Below are 15,896 nucleotides of genomic sequence, written 5' to 3' on the forward strand. Positions count from 1 at the left end.
TGTCTTGCTGTCTTATTTTATTTTTGGTCATTATATGTTGGCAACCTAAATAATGAATTCACAATTTAATCTAGCGATGCTTATTATCGCTGTAGTCCACAATTATAAGCAGTGTGACTTGTTTGGTCATTATTTGTTAACTTGGATTGTTACTAATTGATTTCCTTGTCCTCCAATATTTGGCAATAGAGAAGAGCTAGGCTTTTTGTGTTATAAGGATTTATCTCTATATTTGTTGCATTCTTTGAAATATAGTAGTTTTTTCATTTGTTGCTTCGCAACTCTTATGACTCTTTGTGCATGTTAAAATTTTATTACTTCTGTCTATAGAACTAGTTTTTTTTTTTTTTTTTTTGTTTGCTGCTGTACTTGGCAATTTATGTCAAGCCCCAAACCCCAAAGGGTCCAAAGCATGGGAAAGACGTCTCAAAGTACCTCTAGATCTTTCCTTTTTGACAAACCAATCCACATAAATCATATCAAGTACCAACATCAAGAATTAACATCAAGAATTATCATAATAATTCCATTGAGAATACTCTCAAAGTAAGTCAGAGCTCTAAGCATTAATTACAATGACTATTGGCCACGAAAGAATAGAGGTCTGAATAAATAATTACATATCAACAGCTTGTCCCATCAGTAGGAATAAAGTCACAACCACTATAATATACAAAAGAATGACTCAAACCTATTCTAAAATGTACATCATCTAATATCTCCATTACAAAAGTTCAATCTCCATCAGTAGTTAGTCTAACTACTATTGGCCACCAAAAAGCTGTCTCAAAAGATTGTTGCCTACTCTAAAAAGTTTATAAAATAATGGAATGAAACAGAGTCCAGTAAATAGCATAATTAATGGGGGTGGGGGAAATGCAAGTTTCATGATAGTAACAATTTACAAATCCTGTCTTTAATTTGGGAATTTCCAAATAGTTTCTACAAAACCATTTCTAAAAATAATATGACCAGGATGAATAAATTGACACAACACAAAGCTTCTCAAGATGTTCTCATGAAATTATATCCTATATATTCCTCAAAATATCTCAACATGAAACTACGTACTATACACTTTGAGCAATAACAACATCGTTCCAAACCAGAAAATCTAACCCAAGGCCACATGACAATTGCCGACACAGAGTCGGAACTAATTTGCCGACATAAAGCTGGAACTCATTGCCGACACAAAGCCAGAACTAATCTGCCAACACAAAGCCGGAACTAATAACCATCACAAAGACGGGTGCTAAGATACCAATGTCACACAGACTATAGTATCTAGCTAGGTAATCACCGGGTAATCACATGTCACAGCACATCGGTAGAACATAAAGAGCTCACAAATTACCTTTAATTCAAAATACATAATTCACTTCCAAGTAGTTTCATAAAATATTTGAATGCCCAAGATATTCACAAGGTTCTCAGAGCCTTCAACTCATTTCTTGTCAAAAAGATTTTGTATTAACTTCCCAAATAACATGGGTCAAGATAAAGCATCTTTATATTTTTGCAAATAATGCAATAAATTCATAAAACGCATTCTCAAGAATTAAATCAAAGATGCTAGTCTTTTCCTTGCTAACAAATCATGCAATTCCCCGTATGAAATAAGAATATGCATTTTCATATATAATCATATATAGTAGGGTCACAACACAACACCTTTTAGAAAAACATAGTTCCACCATTAATTTTCCAAAATGTGTTTGACCCAAAAATAATGTTTATGCAACGTGATTATTTTCCAAAAATCCCATTAAAAAGCTACTTACGTCGCAACCCGCAAAAGCCTAATTTTCCAAGCTCCAAAAGAAATTAGCTAGAACCTACCAAGCAAACCTATCAAAATAAGCATAAAGCTTGAAATTGTATCTGGCTACATATTAGGAATTGCCAAATAAGCACTAAATTAGGCAAGCTAAATTAGGCAAGCCTAGATTTAGCCTCACAAATAATATTTTCCACTTCCAAAGTTTCTCAACCAATTACTTTACAAGACATTGACTCCCATTATACTCATGAATCATTCAATGTATTATCTCTAACATCAAAACCTCAATAATATATGAATAGTTTCCACAAGGTTTTCACATCATCAAGAGACCCATGACACCAAAATCACAACATCCTTCCAAACAAACAATTTAAATCTTTAACTAGCTCCAAATAAACCATAAAATTATATTCACAATTTATTTCACAAGATATACCTCAAAACCCCTAAATTTTCACCATTCATAAACCTTAGTTAGCCACCACTAGTAAAACCATAAGCCCACCCATCAAATTAGTCCACCAAATCAAAAACCCATATACATAATTACAAGAATATCACCCAAGAAGCTCATCAATCTCATGAACATCATTATCAAAGCTTAGATTAAAATAACCTTAAGCAAAAGTATAAAACCCACTAATAGATTAGAAATTTTTACCTTAAATCAAAAGAGATAAATATGCCCTAGAGGTTCATAGAGAGCTTTGAGGCGATTTTGCCGGAAAAAGATGGTGGAGATGGTGGAGGATGAGCACCGGTGAGAGAGGATGAGAGAAATGTTTGTGTTGTGTTGAGAGAAAATGATAAAGAAAAGAGTAGAAGACCTTAGTTGACCGGCCAAAGAGGGAGAGATATGAGTGATATTTGTGTGGTGGGGAAATGAGTGGGGTAGGTGGGCACATGTGAATGCAAATAAAAATCTGACCATCACTTTTTTTTTTTTAACTGGGACGTTATAGTTTAAGCTGAGAAAAATGGTGAAAAGGAAAGCTACTTTAGAAAGCTAAGTTGCTTAAAGAAAAGAATGAATGAACTAGCTCTCAAGAGACAGTCTTGGAATAATTCCTCATAAGTAGAGATTTCTTGGATTCAAATTCAACTAGTTACAATGAGGGCAGCCTTACTTATTTATATAAATACATAAGCAAGCTGCTGATTGGCTAGAAAGTTAGTTACAAGAACCTACCATGTAGCTGCCATGTGATTGGCCAAAGCCTAACAAACATCTCTAATTAACTGATAAGCTATTGCACTTATCATTAACAATTTATCAACTAACTAACTTTCTGTTACAACTAACTAACTTATCATACAACATAAGCACTAGTAAACCACTAGCTTTAAAAATGAACTGCATCATAAGCAGCCAAGTTTGATTAGGTTGATAAGTTCTCTCTTCCTCCTGTTTTCATCATTCTCTTTGCAAATGAGTGGATCATGTACATTTGGTTTGAAAAATTGAGAATTCCTTGGAAAGCATTTGTCTACATTTCAAAACTGTTTGTAGTCAAGAGAAATGGCTACTCCTGAAATTTTGGCTCAGGAATGAACATCCTGGTTTTTGTTAATTTTTTTAGAATTCTTAAATTTATGCTTCTTTCTTTGGCTAAGTATGATGTGATTGTAGTTATGCTCTGATTCTTGGTGTCATGTACTCTATTGGTTATTTATGATTCTTGCAATATGTTTTTTTATGAAAGTAGCACTTATCTTTCATTGATCCCCATGTCTACTGAAGGTACATTTTACTAGTTAGTCTTTTGAAAGATGGTTTTGGTGAATTGGGATCAGGTCTTGCACAATGGTGCTTTGGTTAGTTTTAGTGCGTAGCAAGAGATTTTATTCCTTGCCCATTTATGTGGTACAGTATCTTTTGTTAGTGTTCTTTCTATTGTCTTTAACCTCATATGTGGTTACGCTTTCTATGGCACCATTATGTGCCATGTTCTATAAAGTTTTTGATTTTATTTTGTTATGTCTTTTCTTTCATTATACAAAATGATCATCTTTTTCTAGTACAGACAGCTTAGAAGTTTTATTGGGAGCTTGTCCATATTAACCACCTTACTCTTCCTTGCATTCATTATTTGACATCCTGGTGCTCTTTTGGGCTTAAAATAGTATGAAGTGTTATATCTCATCTGTTTGGATTTGTTCTTTGGATCTACATCGGCTACTTTTGTAGGTGTTTCAAGCAGTGTGCTTGGAGCAGGTTTTGCAAGTTCTTACCTGGGGTGCTTGGAGCAGTATCCCTAAAGACTGTTGTGGATTTGATTTCCTAGTCATAGAAAGTCAGTGGGCTAGTAGACTGTTTCTGTTTCCTTTTTTGATTGCCATGTACTTGCATTTCTCATATCATTAGAGCTTAAGATCATCAATTTGGTCTTTTTGCACTATGCTTTTTGGAGCTTATCATTGTGCAGTCTCATATGTTATGGGTTGCATTTTTTATACATTATTGCTATAAATGTCAGGAAATGAAAGTATTTATCTTGTAGAGAGGAGTTCTTCTATTTGTTTTTTGGCAACTTCTGCAATTTGGGGTATATGTTAAAATTTTAACTCTGACATGTGCACAGGAAGCAGATTTTTTGTGTGTGCTTGGTTGCTTAATTGGCAGAGTTTGATTTGGCAATAAGATTTCTTTTCTTCCCACTTTTATTATTCTCTCCTACAATCCTAGCCTCATTCGGTGATGGTTTGAAATTTCATTGAATTCTTTTCCCTTTGTACTGCAATCTTGTTAAATCTTTGGTTATTCTGTCTCGTTCAAATGCAGTAATGCCTCTTATTGGTATGGGACAGGTAGATTGATGGTGATCGTGACCCAACTATGGTTGTTGGGTAGAAAGATATCAATTATGTTTTGCCCTGTTGGGATTTCTAGGAATTAAATGATTTTAACTTGTGTCTTTGGATTTGAATCATAATTCGTAAGATTAGCATGCTATTGATTTATTTACTAGTCATAGAATGTGATTGAGCAGATGCCATCCATGTCCTAGCAAAACTTCTTTATAAGCTGGTGATGTTTGTTTCGTGGTTTTGTGACAAGTACATTCCTGGTTCCCGCAACTCTTTGTTTAGTGTTTGCAAGCTCCTCTCTTATTTGAATGTGATTATTTCTCTTATTTGTGTGGGACAGGTAGATTGATGCCGATATTGTTGTTGCCAAGGGAGAATTTTTCAGGTTATTGGTTTGTCCTGTAACCGGCATTAGTTGGGCTTTCTGTGGATTATATGTGTCACGCCCCGAACCCAACTATGAGATAGGCGCGTGACAATCGCCGCACGCTTATAAAGTAAGCACCCTACAAGTGTGCAAGGCTTTCTTAGCAACTAAAATTTATCCTCAAAAATTAAAATCAAATAAATCCAAAGTACCTCAACAATTTCTTTATGAATAGATTTCCAATAACTTAATTGGAACAAAATCCAAACCTCATGTACATAATGCCAATTAGCCAATAATATAAAACTATTAGAAGGTCATCCAATCCCAAAAATCACTAAGCTTCTTTTTCCGCTCACAACACAACGTCAAAACTCTCAAAACTTGGTATTCTTCACAATCTAAAACTGGAGGGGAAAAAGGGGGTGAGTTGACAACTCAATAAGTAACCAAAGTCTTAATAAGTTCTATTAAGCAATAGATCTGTAAAGTATAAAATGTAATACATGCTTTCAAAAGTTATAATATACTATGTGTTTTCAAAATAACTGAAGAAGTTCCATAGTCTTAAAATAATAAGTTGCACATAGGTCACATACTTTAATCTTATAAATATATCATAGATGGTTTAGAAAATAGTCAGTTTTCTATATATCAAAAGCTATAACTTACAATATGTTCCAAATATACATAAGCAGTTTTAGTAACTCAAAATAGTCCAAATACTCAAACATTTCCAAAATCACATATGTAGTTTTAAGGACTCAAAATAATCAGATATTCAAATGTAATTCATATTCTTAATAATCTTATGACTATGGTCACGCTATATCCCCGTGACTGGGCATTAGAGTACTAATGAATAACCTCCATTGGCTGGGTATCAGAGTACCAATGAATAACCCCCATTGGTTTGGGTATCGAAATCAATTCATAGTCAGATTGTCCATAATCATATATATGATATCATAGTTTCTGACAAAATATATCTTATTCAAATACACACACACACACACACACACACACATATATATTCATATATTCAATACTCAAATCTATTTGTGATATTTCTATATTCTTTACTTTAATTCAATATAACTAAAAAATATCAATTAAATAAAATAAATCTTATATTCAATGTTCATATGTATTTGTGAAAATCCTTTATTCTTTACTTTGAATAAGTATAGCTAAAAACAATTAAATAAAATACATCATATATTCAGTAATCAAATATAATTGTGATAATTCTTTACTTGAAATCAGTAATACAATAGAAATAAAATTGTAATAACTGTAAATAAATTTTAGGAGTTAACATACACAAAATAAAACCAATTAGGATAAGGTTAGTTACCTCAGCTAGCTCACTAAAAAAAACTTCTCCCTAACACTTTCTCTAAATTCCTTAGATATCACCCAACAATTTACAAGCACCATTTACTTAATAATCAAATAATTTAAGAAAGACTTATAATAAAAATACCCAACTAAAAGAGAAACTACTAAAATATCCAACAACTGCCCACTGTTATCTCACACTAAAATTCTACATATTCTTAACATATATTTTATTTACTTCATACAGCTAATAGTTCCCTAGGAATAAAGCTTATATATATATATATATATATATATATATTTTTTTTTTTTTTTTTTTTTTGCTGAATGGATAATATTATTCAAAGCAAAAGAAGACTACAAAACAAGAAAGCACCCAGCCTCCTCCCTGATAACCTTAGCAAAACAGAGAGGGCTGTTACAAAAGCCAAAAGAACCACAAACACTATACAACAGACTCCATTTAGAAAGAGAGTGGGCGGCCTCATTGGCTTCTCTAGGGACCCACGTAAAAGACAAACAAGGGAGATTGGAAGCTAGAAACTTTACACTGTGGATGACATTCTCAATAGCCCATGGGATGTCCCTGCCATGCTCTGTGATTGACTTGAAGCAAACCTGAGAATCGCCTTCAACCAAAATTGGAGCTGAATTTAAAGGCTCAGCAAGTTGCAATGCCCATAAAATAGCCTCTGCTTCTGCCTGGAGAGGGAGGGTGGTGTTCACTTTTTTGGAGTAAGCAAATACCAACTCCCCTCTCCAATCCCTAGCTATGACTGCAACAACAGAATGATGGGCGCCTACAGCAGCATCAACATTTAATTTAATAGAACCTAGCTCAGGTTTCACCCATTTAGCTTGAAAACAAATGCCTCTAATCTGAGGAGAGGATCTGACTTTACGATGCTCAGCAAACAATCTAACAATTTTGGCTTTTAAATCTTCATAGCTGGCTGCTCTACCCTCAAATAGAGCCTCATTCCTTAGTCTCCAAATCAAATCACAAAGTAAGGCCCCAAAAAGAAGCAAGTCCTCCCTAGCCTCATGGAAAGGAGGCTCAAGCAGAAAATGGATGAATTTGGCCGGGGTGGACAGCTCACAATTATCAATTCTTATTCCCCAATGACTACTAAGCCACAAAGCTCTAGCTAGAGGGCAATCAATAAAAAGATGAATGGTTGACTCTTGCCCAGAATTACATAGGTGGCAAATGGTGTCTGCATTGGCATCATACCTCAGCCTTTTGTCCTTCGTGGGGAGACAGTTTGCAGCAACTCTCCATAAAACCATCTTCAGCCTTTCATGGATTCTGGTCTTCCATATTTGGCCTCTCAACAAGTCTTGGTTTGGAGGAGGGTTAGAGCTTCTGCCAAGCCAATAAGCTGACTTTACCGATAGCTCTCCATGCACAAATTTGGTCCAAATCCATTTATCGGAACGGACGTTAAGAGGTAAAGGGATTTGGCAAATTGAAGCTACCGTTGTATCATCGAACAAAGCCCTCAATTTGGAAAAATCCCACCGACTCCTGCTGTGATCCAGCAGCTGTGAAACAACCAAAGCTCCATCCATAGATGCATTCTCACGCAAATTTGGCCGAAAGAGAGGGAGATTTGGAATCCAAGGATCTTCCCATATACGAATAGACTCCCCGCTTCCGATCAACATACAAGCACCTTGAGCGATGAGTTGCTTTATACCCTCTAAGCTTTTCCAAACCGGAGAGATGTTGCCAAAGGCTGTATGATTAAGCCAATTGTTTCTAACTTTATATTTTGCTCGGAGCAGATTTATACAAAGACAATCTCTACCTTCAAGGAGCCACCATGCAAGTTTAGCAAGCAACGCTTGATTAATTCCCAAAACTTTCTAAATCCCAAACCACCCTCTTTGAGAGGCCAACACAACGAATCCCAAGCAATAGGAGAGGAATAAGATCCCTTATCAGATTTTGGATTCCACCAAAAACGCCTCACAATAGCATCCAATTGATCGCAAAGCCCCTTGGGGAATTGGAGGACAGCCATGGAGTAGGAGGGGATGGCAAATGCCACAGATTTGATAAGAGTAGCACGACCCGCCCAAGACAGATTCTTGCTTTTCCAACTACTGAGCCTGTTCTCGACTCGCTCCTTAATGTCATTAAGATCCATTTTCCTGTGGGGGGTGAGGAATAATGGGATACCTAAATATTTTGCTGAAGTAGGGAGTTTGCTTAGGCCCCAAATGAGCTCTAATTTGATTGAGGAAATGAGGACTAACCCCTTTGGAAGGGAAAACCCCAGACTTTTCCACACTGATTTTTTGACCCGACCATTGGCAATATTTCTCCAAGCACTCCTTTAAGGAGGATAACTCAGCCCTAGTCGCTTTGCAGAAGAGAATTATGTCATCTGCATAACAAAGTTTAGATATGGGAGGGGCTGTTCTTTCGAGCTTTACTCCTGACAAATTGTGCTGAATTATTTCTCTATTGATTAAGCGCATCAACACTTCACTGCCCAGAATAAAAAGGTAAGGGGATAGAGGATCCCCTTGTCGCAAACCTCGTTCCGGTTGGAAAGCAGGGCAAATTCCTCCATTTAAGAGCAAAGAGTAATGAACCGTAGATATACATTGGTGGATTAGATTTATAAACTGCTCATTGAAGCCAAAAGCCTTCAGGACCCTAAGGATAAATCTCCATTCCATCCTATCATAAGCTTTTTGAAAATCTATTTTCACTCCTAGGAATCCTTTCTTCCTTTTCATGTGTCTGAAGCTGTGAACTATCTCTTGAGCCAGCACAATATTTTCCAATATGCATCTACTTGGGACAAAAGCAACTTGAGCTGAATCCACCATTTTCTCCAGCAGAGGTCTCAGTCTATCAACTAGAATTTTAGAAATTGCTTTGTATACCACATTGCACAAACTAATAGGACGGAATTGATTAAAATTACATGCTCCATTTTTCATTTGGAATTAACACAATGAAGGTGCTGTTGAATTCTTGGAAAAGTTTCCCATACTTGAAAAAATCATGAACAGCCAAAGTAACTTGATCTCCAACAGTTTCCTAGTAGTGCTTATAAAAGAGGGCTGGAAGTCCATCTGGACCAGGAGATTTAAGAGATTTAATCCCAAATATCGCCTTCTTAACTTCTTCTCTGGAAGGGATTCTACACAACTCAACATTCCCTTCAGCTGAGACACAAGCCTCGATAAGATTTTCCAAGTTTTCTTGGATTTGGGGACTACTTGACTGGTATAAGGATTGAAAGTTGGCGATAAAATACTCTTGGATAGCCTCTCTGCCCGAAATCCAGGAACTGTCCTCCTGCTTAATATCAGAAATAAAGTTTCTTCTCCTTCTTACCAAAGTGGTAAGATGAAAAAATCTTGAATTCCTATCCCCATCTTTAAGCCAAATCTCCCTAGATTTTTGCTGCCATTTGAGACTCTCTTTGGCCAACCAATCATCTAACTCAAGGCTAAGGGCAGCCTCTAATTCCAGATTCTCTTTGGTAGGTTCTGCACCTTGGACTTCTTCAATCTTTTTCTCCAACACTTTGATTCTTTCTCTAACATTACCAAAATGCTCCTTGTTCCATTTTTTTAACTCATTCTTAGTGTTCGATTGCTTCCTTGCCAGCTTAAGACCTTGTGAACCCCCCACTTGTAATTACCAAGCTTTGTCCACAACTTCTCTGCTTGATTCATCTTTTGTCCACATAGCTTCAAATCTAAATGGCCGATTTATCTTTTCATCTTCAAAATTTGTATCCAAAAGGATGGGAGAATGGTCTGAATTAGTTGCACAAAGGTGAGTTGCCCCAGCTTTTGGGAAAAGCATCTGCCACTCCTGATTGCACAGGCATTGATCCAATCTTTCTTTTATATTAGCTAGACCCTCTCTTTTGTTAGTCCAGGTGAAGGGTGGGCCTTTAAAACCCAAGTCAATTGCTGCAGAATTTGTGATGAAGGTTCTAATGTTGTTGACTGAGCTTTCGGAAACTGGTTTTCCTCCCCTTTGTTCTCCAGCATTTTTAATGCTATTAAAATCTCCCATCATTGCCCAAGGACCAGAGTAGGAGCTAACCATGGATTCCATCAATTCCTAGAACTGTTTTCTTTTAGCTCTAGAAGGTGGCCCATAGACAAAAAAGAAGAGCCAAGGGGACCTTGGAGGGTCAGAGTAGATTAGCGCTGCTATAACATATCTACTAGAATAAACTACCTCTAACTCCATGCCCTGTCTCCACAAAATGGCCAAACCGCCGGAGCGGCCATTGGCATCCACACAAAAGGAATCTACAAAATTTAGCTTCACTCTAATTTTCTCTACTCTAATAGCCTTTATTTTCGTTTCAGATAAAAAGACTAAATCTGGATTGGAGTTACGGATAATGCTTCCTAGTGATCTAACTGTCGGGGCTCTGCCAGCACCCTGACAGTTCCAAGCTAGAGTCCTCATGGCGAATTGGGGGGCATGATAAGGCCCGCCTCCTCGGCCATGCTATCAGGAGATGAAGAAAGAGGCTTCACACATGTATTGGGGATAGGCTCAGAATTAGTTTCTGGAGAACATGTGACAAGTTGTTTTAGAGCGCAAGCAATGTGACTTGTCTTTGTTCTGGCTAGGATTTTCATTGATTTTTTCCTGATTCGGCTAGGTATGGTTATGGACTTTTTTGTTGGGAATTCTTGTGATTGTGTGATGTTCAGTATTAAGGGGGATGTATCATGTGAAATAAAGGCCCCGCTGGTATTAATATAAGGTGGGTTGATTTTAATTTTTTTAAAGTCTTGGGATGGGTTTGTTGGATATTGAGTTGGGCTAGACTTTCTTTTGGGCCTGGGAGAATGTGTTTTTGGTAGGGTATTGTTTATACAATCTTGAGCGGGCCAGTTCTTTTGGGCTTGGGAATTTAATAAATGTGGTTGGGCCTCGGTCCTATTGCCTAAGAAGCTGGGTTGTGCCAAAGCTAATGCAGGTAACAGATTAGTTTGTGTGTGACTGGAGTTTGGTTGAGAGGGAGAAAAGTTAGGAATTACAAACGATTCCGTCAATGCCCCGGTCACATCATTCGTTCTGTGCTTGTCCGTTTCCTGTACAACTTCTGTCGATTCACCTTGAGTGATTGACCCAGACCCAGACCCAGCAGCACACGGCTCTATGTCACCCACCTGTTCCTCTATTGGGAATTTCACCCTTTCCGGCATGGCTTGCCGGTCTTCCAAGGCTCTCTGCCACCTAGTTGGAGAAGGGCTATATTCTGGGCGATCTGAGTGCAATAGCTCCTCTATATTCAGCCCCGGTTGGAATTCATTGTTATCCGCTCTTAGCCACTTCCCAAACATTTCAGTTGTCTCTCTTGCCTTCCTCAACAATTGCATCCCACTGCCTGAGCAATCCCTAAGCTCATGCCCCAACATGCCACACCTGAAGCAAAAATTCCCTAATTTTTCATATTTAAGGGGGATCCAAAGATCTGGAAGACCATTCCTTTCTAGTGGAAACCCAGGAATAAGAGAACTACTTATATCAAACTCCATTCTTACTTTAGTACTTCTACGCCAAATCCCTTGTCCTGGGCTCACAGCATCAGTATCTAAAGTTCTGCCTACTAAGCTCCCAATTTTCAAAAGATTTTCCTTGCTTACCCGGTTTAAAGGAAGACCATGTACCTGGATCCAAAATTCTGTTGTTGAGAAATCTACCTCCGAGATGCTTAGATCCGAGTTGAAACGTTTGAGTATCAAATGTTCCCCTTTCACAGTCCAAGGCCTTCTGTCCCATGCTCTTCTCAATTCTGCTTCGTGTGCAAAGGAGAAAATGAACAGATTTTTGTCCACCACTAAGACCTCAATATCATTTATAGTATTCCAAGCTTTGGTCAGAATCTCTTTGACTAAAGGCTTTGGAAATACTTTCTTGGATAGAATCTTCCCTATTAACAACCGGTTTGACTTTTCTTGAGCTGAGGGGTCCACATCTAGGTTCAGTTTGTTTTTTAGCCAACCCAATTTTGCTGTTTGTGAGGTGATATCTTCTATGCTTTCTCCATCCATAGGGCAGAGTCTAAAAGGCAAAAGGTTTAGATGAGCGAGAGGTATGGATGTAATAAATGTATAGAAAGGATTAGGTGAAGAAAGATGGGTGTGTTTATGAAGGTAGAGAAAGGTGTTCTGAGAGTAAAGGTAGAGAAGTTATGGGTTTGAAGATTGACAGATTGAAATCAGAGGGTAAGAGAAGAAAGAAAACTTCACTAAGGAAGAGAAAAGATTCACAAGGAAGACTAGAAAGGCACCCAACGGACCCACGGAATAAAGCCTATATAATATGCTATACCCATAGCCATAAATGGTCAAAAGTCAATCTGAAAATGACACCACCTAGATCTATCTTCTATACGTGTGCTCTCTCTTTTCCTTTCTTTCTTTTTTTTTTTTTTTTTTTTTTTGTTAGAAAACTTCAAGTCCACAGATTTTCCTATTCACCTAATCCACAATTCGGTACAACTTCTTAAGGTAGAAACTTGTGCAGAACTGGACTCATCATGCCTCACCTTGTGCAACTTTCATCTACACTTACACGCATGACACAACAGCGGGCATAGGAAAAAAAATCACAATACCGAGGCAGAAAAATCTGTAGGTACGTCCAGTTTACAAAAAAATTAAATCTATACTTTTATTCGTTTGCATCATTATAACTCTTAAATATTTAAATAGTTTCAGTCTTGGCAACTGCCCCCCCCCCCTGGGCAGATTTTTAGATTAGTTTGCTCTTTTTAACCAAGAGTCAAGAGACAAGTATTACAATTTATTTTGCTAAGAAAAGATAAGTTTTACATTTTATTTGAAAAAAAGAAAAGAAAAGAAAAGAAAAGAAAAAAAAGAAGCAAACTCATAACTTAATTATAGACTCATGATAGTTTTTTTTTTTTTTTTTTCCTAATAATTATTAGAAGTCTTACGGCACTTTTGTTGTTTTACAATAATTGAAAATCAATATTTTTAAGGGAATATCGATGAGCTAATCCATGGGTTTTATGGGTCAACAAGTTGCTATTGCTGCAAAGTTTCAAAAGGTGGGAAACACACTCTGTTTTAAAGTCATGAAACAAGGGAGTTTCACTCTAGCTCCCTTGGCTCTCTAAAGTTTTGAATTTAAAGTGTCTAGAGGAAATCCTTACTAGTTTTTAAGATGTGTTTAAAGTCACATCATTTCCGAAGGTGTTTTGTAACTTTTGTTTGTTCTAACCAAAGTCATCTATAGCCAAGGTTCATTTTGACGTTTTTGCATTTATAATTCAAAATCATGAACACAATTTCAGCTATGTATGTAACTATCGCTGTTCTTTTTAATTTTGCCCCCCCAAACTAAAATCCTAGCTCCACCACTGAGTATAGCCCTTCTTTTCCGATTCTTGAACTTCCATAAAGTTTAGCTCAGATATTCATTACTCTCTCTCTCTCTCAAATTGCTTTTTTATAATAGAAAGAAAATGGCAAGCCAAGGTAAAGAAGGATATGGAGTTTCGGAACAAAGGATTGATTGTGAATTCAAGGTGGTGCTGATAGGAGACTTTGAGATTGGGAAGTGTGAGACACTGGTACTTTTTGAACGCAAAGAGACTGAACCTGGTACATTCATTGTCAAGTACGAGACCCAAACCCTTCAAATCGAGAAAAAGAGTGTCAAGGCCAATATCTCGGGCATCATTCCCACAAAACAGTACGTCTGGCTCTTCACATTTCTCATTTTAATTCACAGTTTTAGTATTTTTTTTAGGGATTGTGTAAAACAATTTGTGTATAAGAAACATTACTCTTTGCGTAATTCCTAAGGATTTGATTTTAAGTTCAATGAGAATCAAATTGTGATACCAATATAGTAGTGTTTCAAAACGCCGCTATGCCAACAACCGTAAAAGAAAAAAACCAACAACCCCACCCCACCATTGTCTCACTCTATCCAACAAACCTAGCACATTCAGCCACCCAAACACCAATCACAACCCAAACCCAGCATATCTAGACACCCAAACATGAAAAACAACCCAAACAACATTGTTAAAAACAAAATACCCAGATTTTCAAAATACCCAAAATTTCAAAATTTCTTGATCAAAGCCATGGGGGCTTTCGCTTCAAACCCCTCTGAAACCTACAAAATTTCAAACACATAATTAATAAAACAATTATAAAACAAATAAGTAACAAAAGAAAGATGAAATATATGAAGAAAAAAACAAGTACCTTCTAAGAGCTCTGGCAGTGAAGAGGTTGGTTAAATCGCTTTGGTTTTTTTAAAGTTTTACGAATTCAAGGACGGAAAGTATGATAGAGTTTCTTAACCCTTTTGAATGTGCATCAAGAGGTTGATGTCAATTTTAATAATTGGTTTTAGTATAATTGAATCAATTTTGTTAGTATAATTTATACTCATCTGATCATGTTTTTGGGTGGATTGAGCAGAAACAATATAGATTCAAATGCAGATTATGCTGATGGGGTAATACTGGTTTATGACATAACTAATCACACGACTTTTGAGTGCATGACTCCTTTCCTGGAAGAGCTGCGTCGCCATGCAAAGAAGAGAGAGAGACAAGATATCATTCTGATAGGGAACAAAAGTGAGTCACCAAGTCGTAGCGTTACAAAAGAGGAAGCTCAAGAATTGGCTGAGAAGAACAATTTGATTTTCCGGGAGATGCCGGCATTGGAAGGAACTAATTTTGATAAAGCCTTAGAGGATTTGTTGACACAGCTTGTGAACAATACCGGCACCAATACTGCCTCCAATACCGGCACCAATACCGCCACCATCACCACCACCTCTACCACCACCTCCAATACCACCACCAACGATAATACCAACAATTGGAATCTCACTGTTCATGTAAACATAGGGAAATAAGTCAGTTCAGTTCTGTGAAATGTGAATGCGCATGTGAGGAGTTTCAAGATTATGGGGGAGTTTATGAAATAAATGCATGGGGAAGTTCTTAGATGTTATGTAATAAATAGAATGAATGTTTTGATAATGCAGGCTAAATAAAGCCATGCATCTATCCTTTCCAGGACCAAGAGTGAAAGAAGAGAAACACAATAACAAAGTGTTCTACTCCTCTTCCACTCTCCATTCTATCTTTCTCTATGTGCTTTGTGATTGTGAGTCTTTCTTTGAGTGGTTTGAGTGTTTGGAAGTTTGAGTGTGTGTGCTGGGATTAGTTTCCTAAAATCACAATGTATGGATTTATCTTTCTAATAAATATTTTTTTATATATGAGATTATTTGTGTTTGAAAATTGGACATTATGTGTTGTAGTCCATGAGATGCATTATATGTGATTTAGGTATGGGTTAGATAGAGAGAGAGAGAGAGAGAATCAACAACCCCCAAAAGGTCTAGCAAGAAGGGAGAAAAAAGATCAAAAGTAAGATATAAAATACAGAGGCAAAAAGGTAATATAAATAACTGAACGCAATATAGATATTTTTTTTTTCAAAAAAACAATTTTTTTAAGTCATAATAGTGGAAAACCTCGCTCAAAAATATCTTAATCCTATACTTAAACCTTGAAATTTTAGGAAAAGAAT

At 36.8% G+C, this 15,896-nt stretch overlaps 1 protein-coding gene and 1 long non-coding RNA gene across 2 annotated transcripts; one reads left to right on the top strand and one right to left on the bottom strand.

Annotated features, from left to right (window-relative positions):
- Positions 1-512: 512 nt before the first annotated feature.
- Positions 513-2,652, bottom strand: LOC126724908 (uncharacterized). Its single transcript, XR_007655149.1, has 2 exons — positions 2,448-2,652; positions 513-806 (listed from the first exon to the last, which is right to left on the bottom strand). It is a non-coding gene; the product is annotated as an uncharacterized LOC126724908 (long non-coding RNA).
- A 10,124-nt stretch (positions 2,653-12,776) lies between these two features.
- Positions 12,777-15,585, top strand: LOC126724914 (ras-related protein RABA4b-like). Its single transcript, XM_050429338.1, has 3 exons — positions 12,777-12,942; positions 13,789-14,025; positions 14,769-15,585. Exons 2-3 carry the CDS (start codon positions 13,796-13,798, stop codon positions 15,211-15,213), a joined length of 675 nt encoding a protein of 224 aa, XP_050285295.1. The 5' UTR covers positions 12,777-12,942; positions 13,789-13,795; the 3' UTR covers positions 15,214-15,585.
- The last annotated feature ends 311 nt before the right edge of the window (positions 15,586-15,896 follow it).

This window comes from Quercus robur, chromosome 1, assembly GCF_932294415.1.
Source record: "Quercus robur chromosome 1, dhQueRobu3.1, whole genome shotgun sequence".
Classification (NCBI taxonomy): Eukaryota; Viridiplantae; Streptophyta; class Magnoliopsida; order Fagales; family Fagaceae; genus Quercus; species Quercus robur.

Excerpts from the sequence above, each read along its gene's own strand:
- LOC126724914 (XM_050429338.1), top strand. The coding sequence starts at position 13,796 with ATGGCAAGCCAAGGTAAAGAAGGATATGGAGTTTCGGAACAAAGGATT. Across the intron at positions 14,026-14,768 it reads GGCATCATTCCCACAAAACA|AAACAATATAGATTCAAATG; the intron begins GTACGTCTGGCT and ends TGGATTGAGCAG.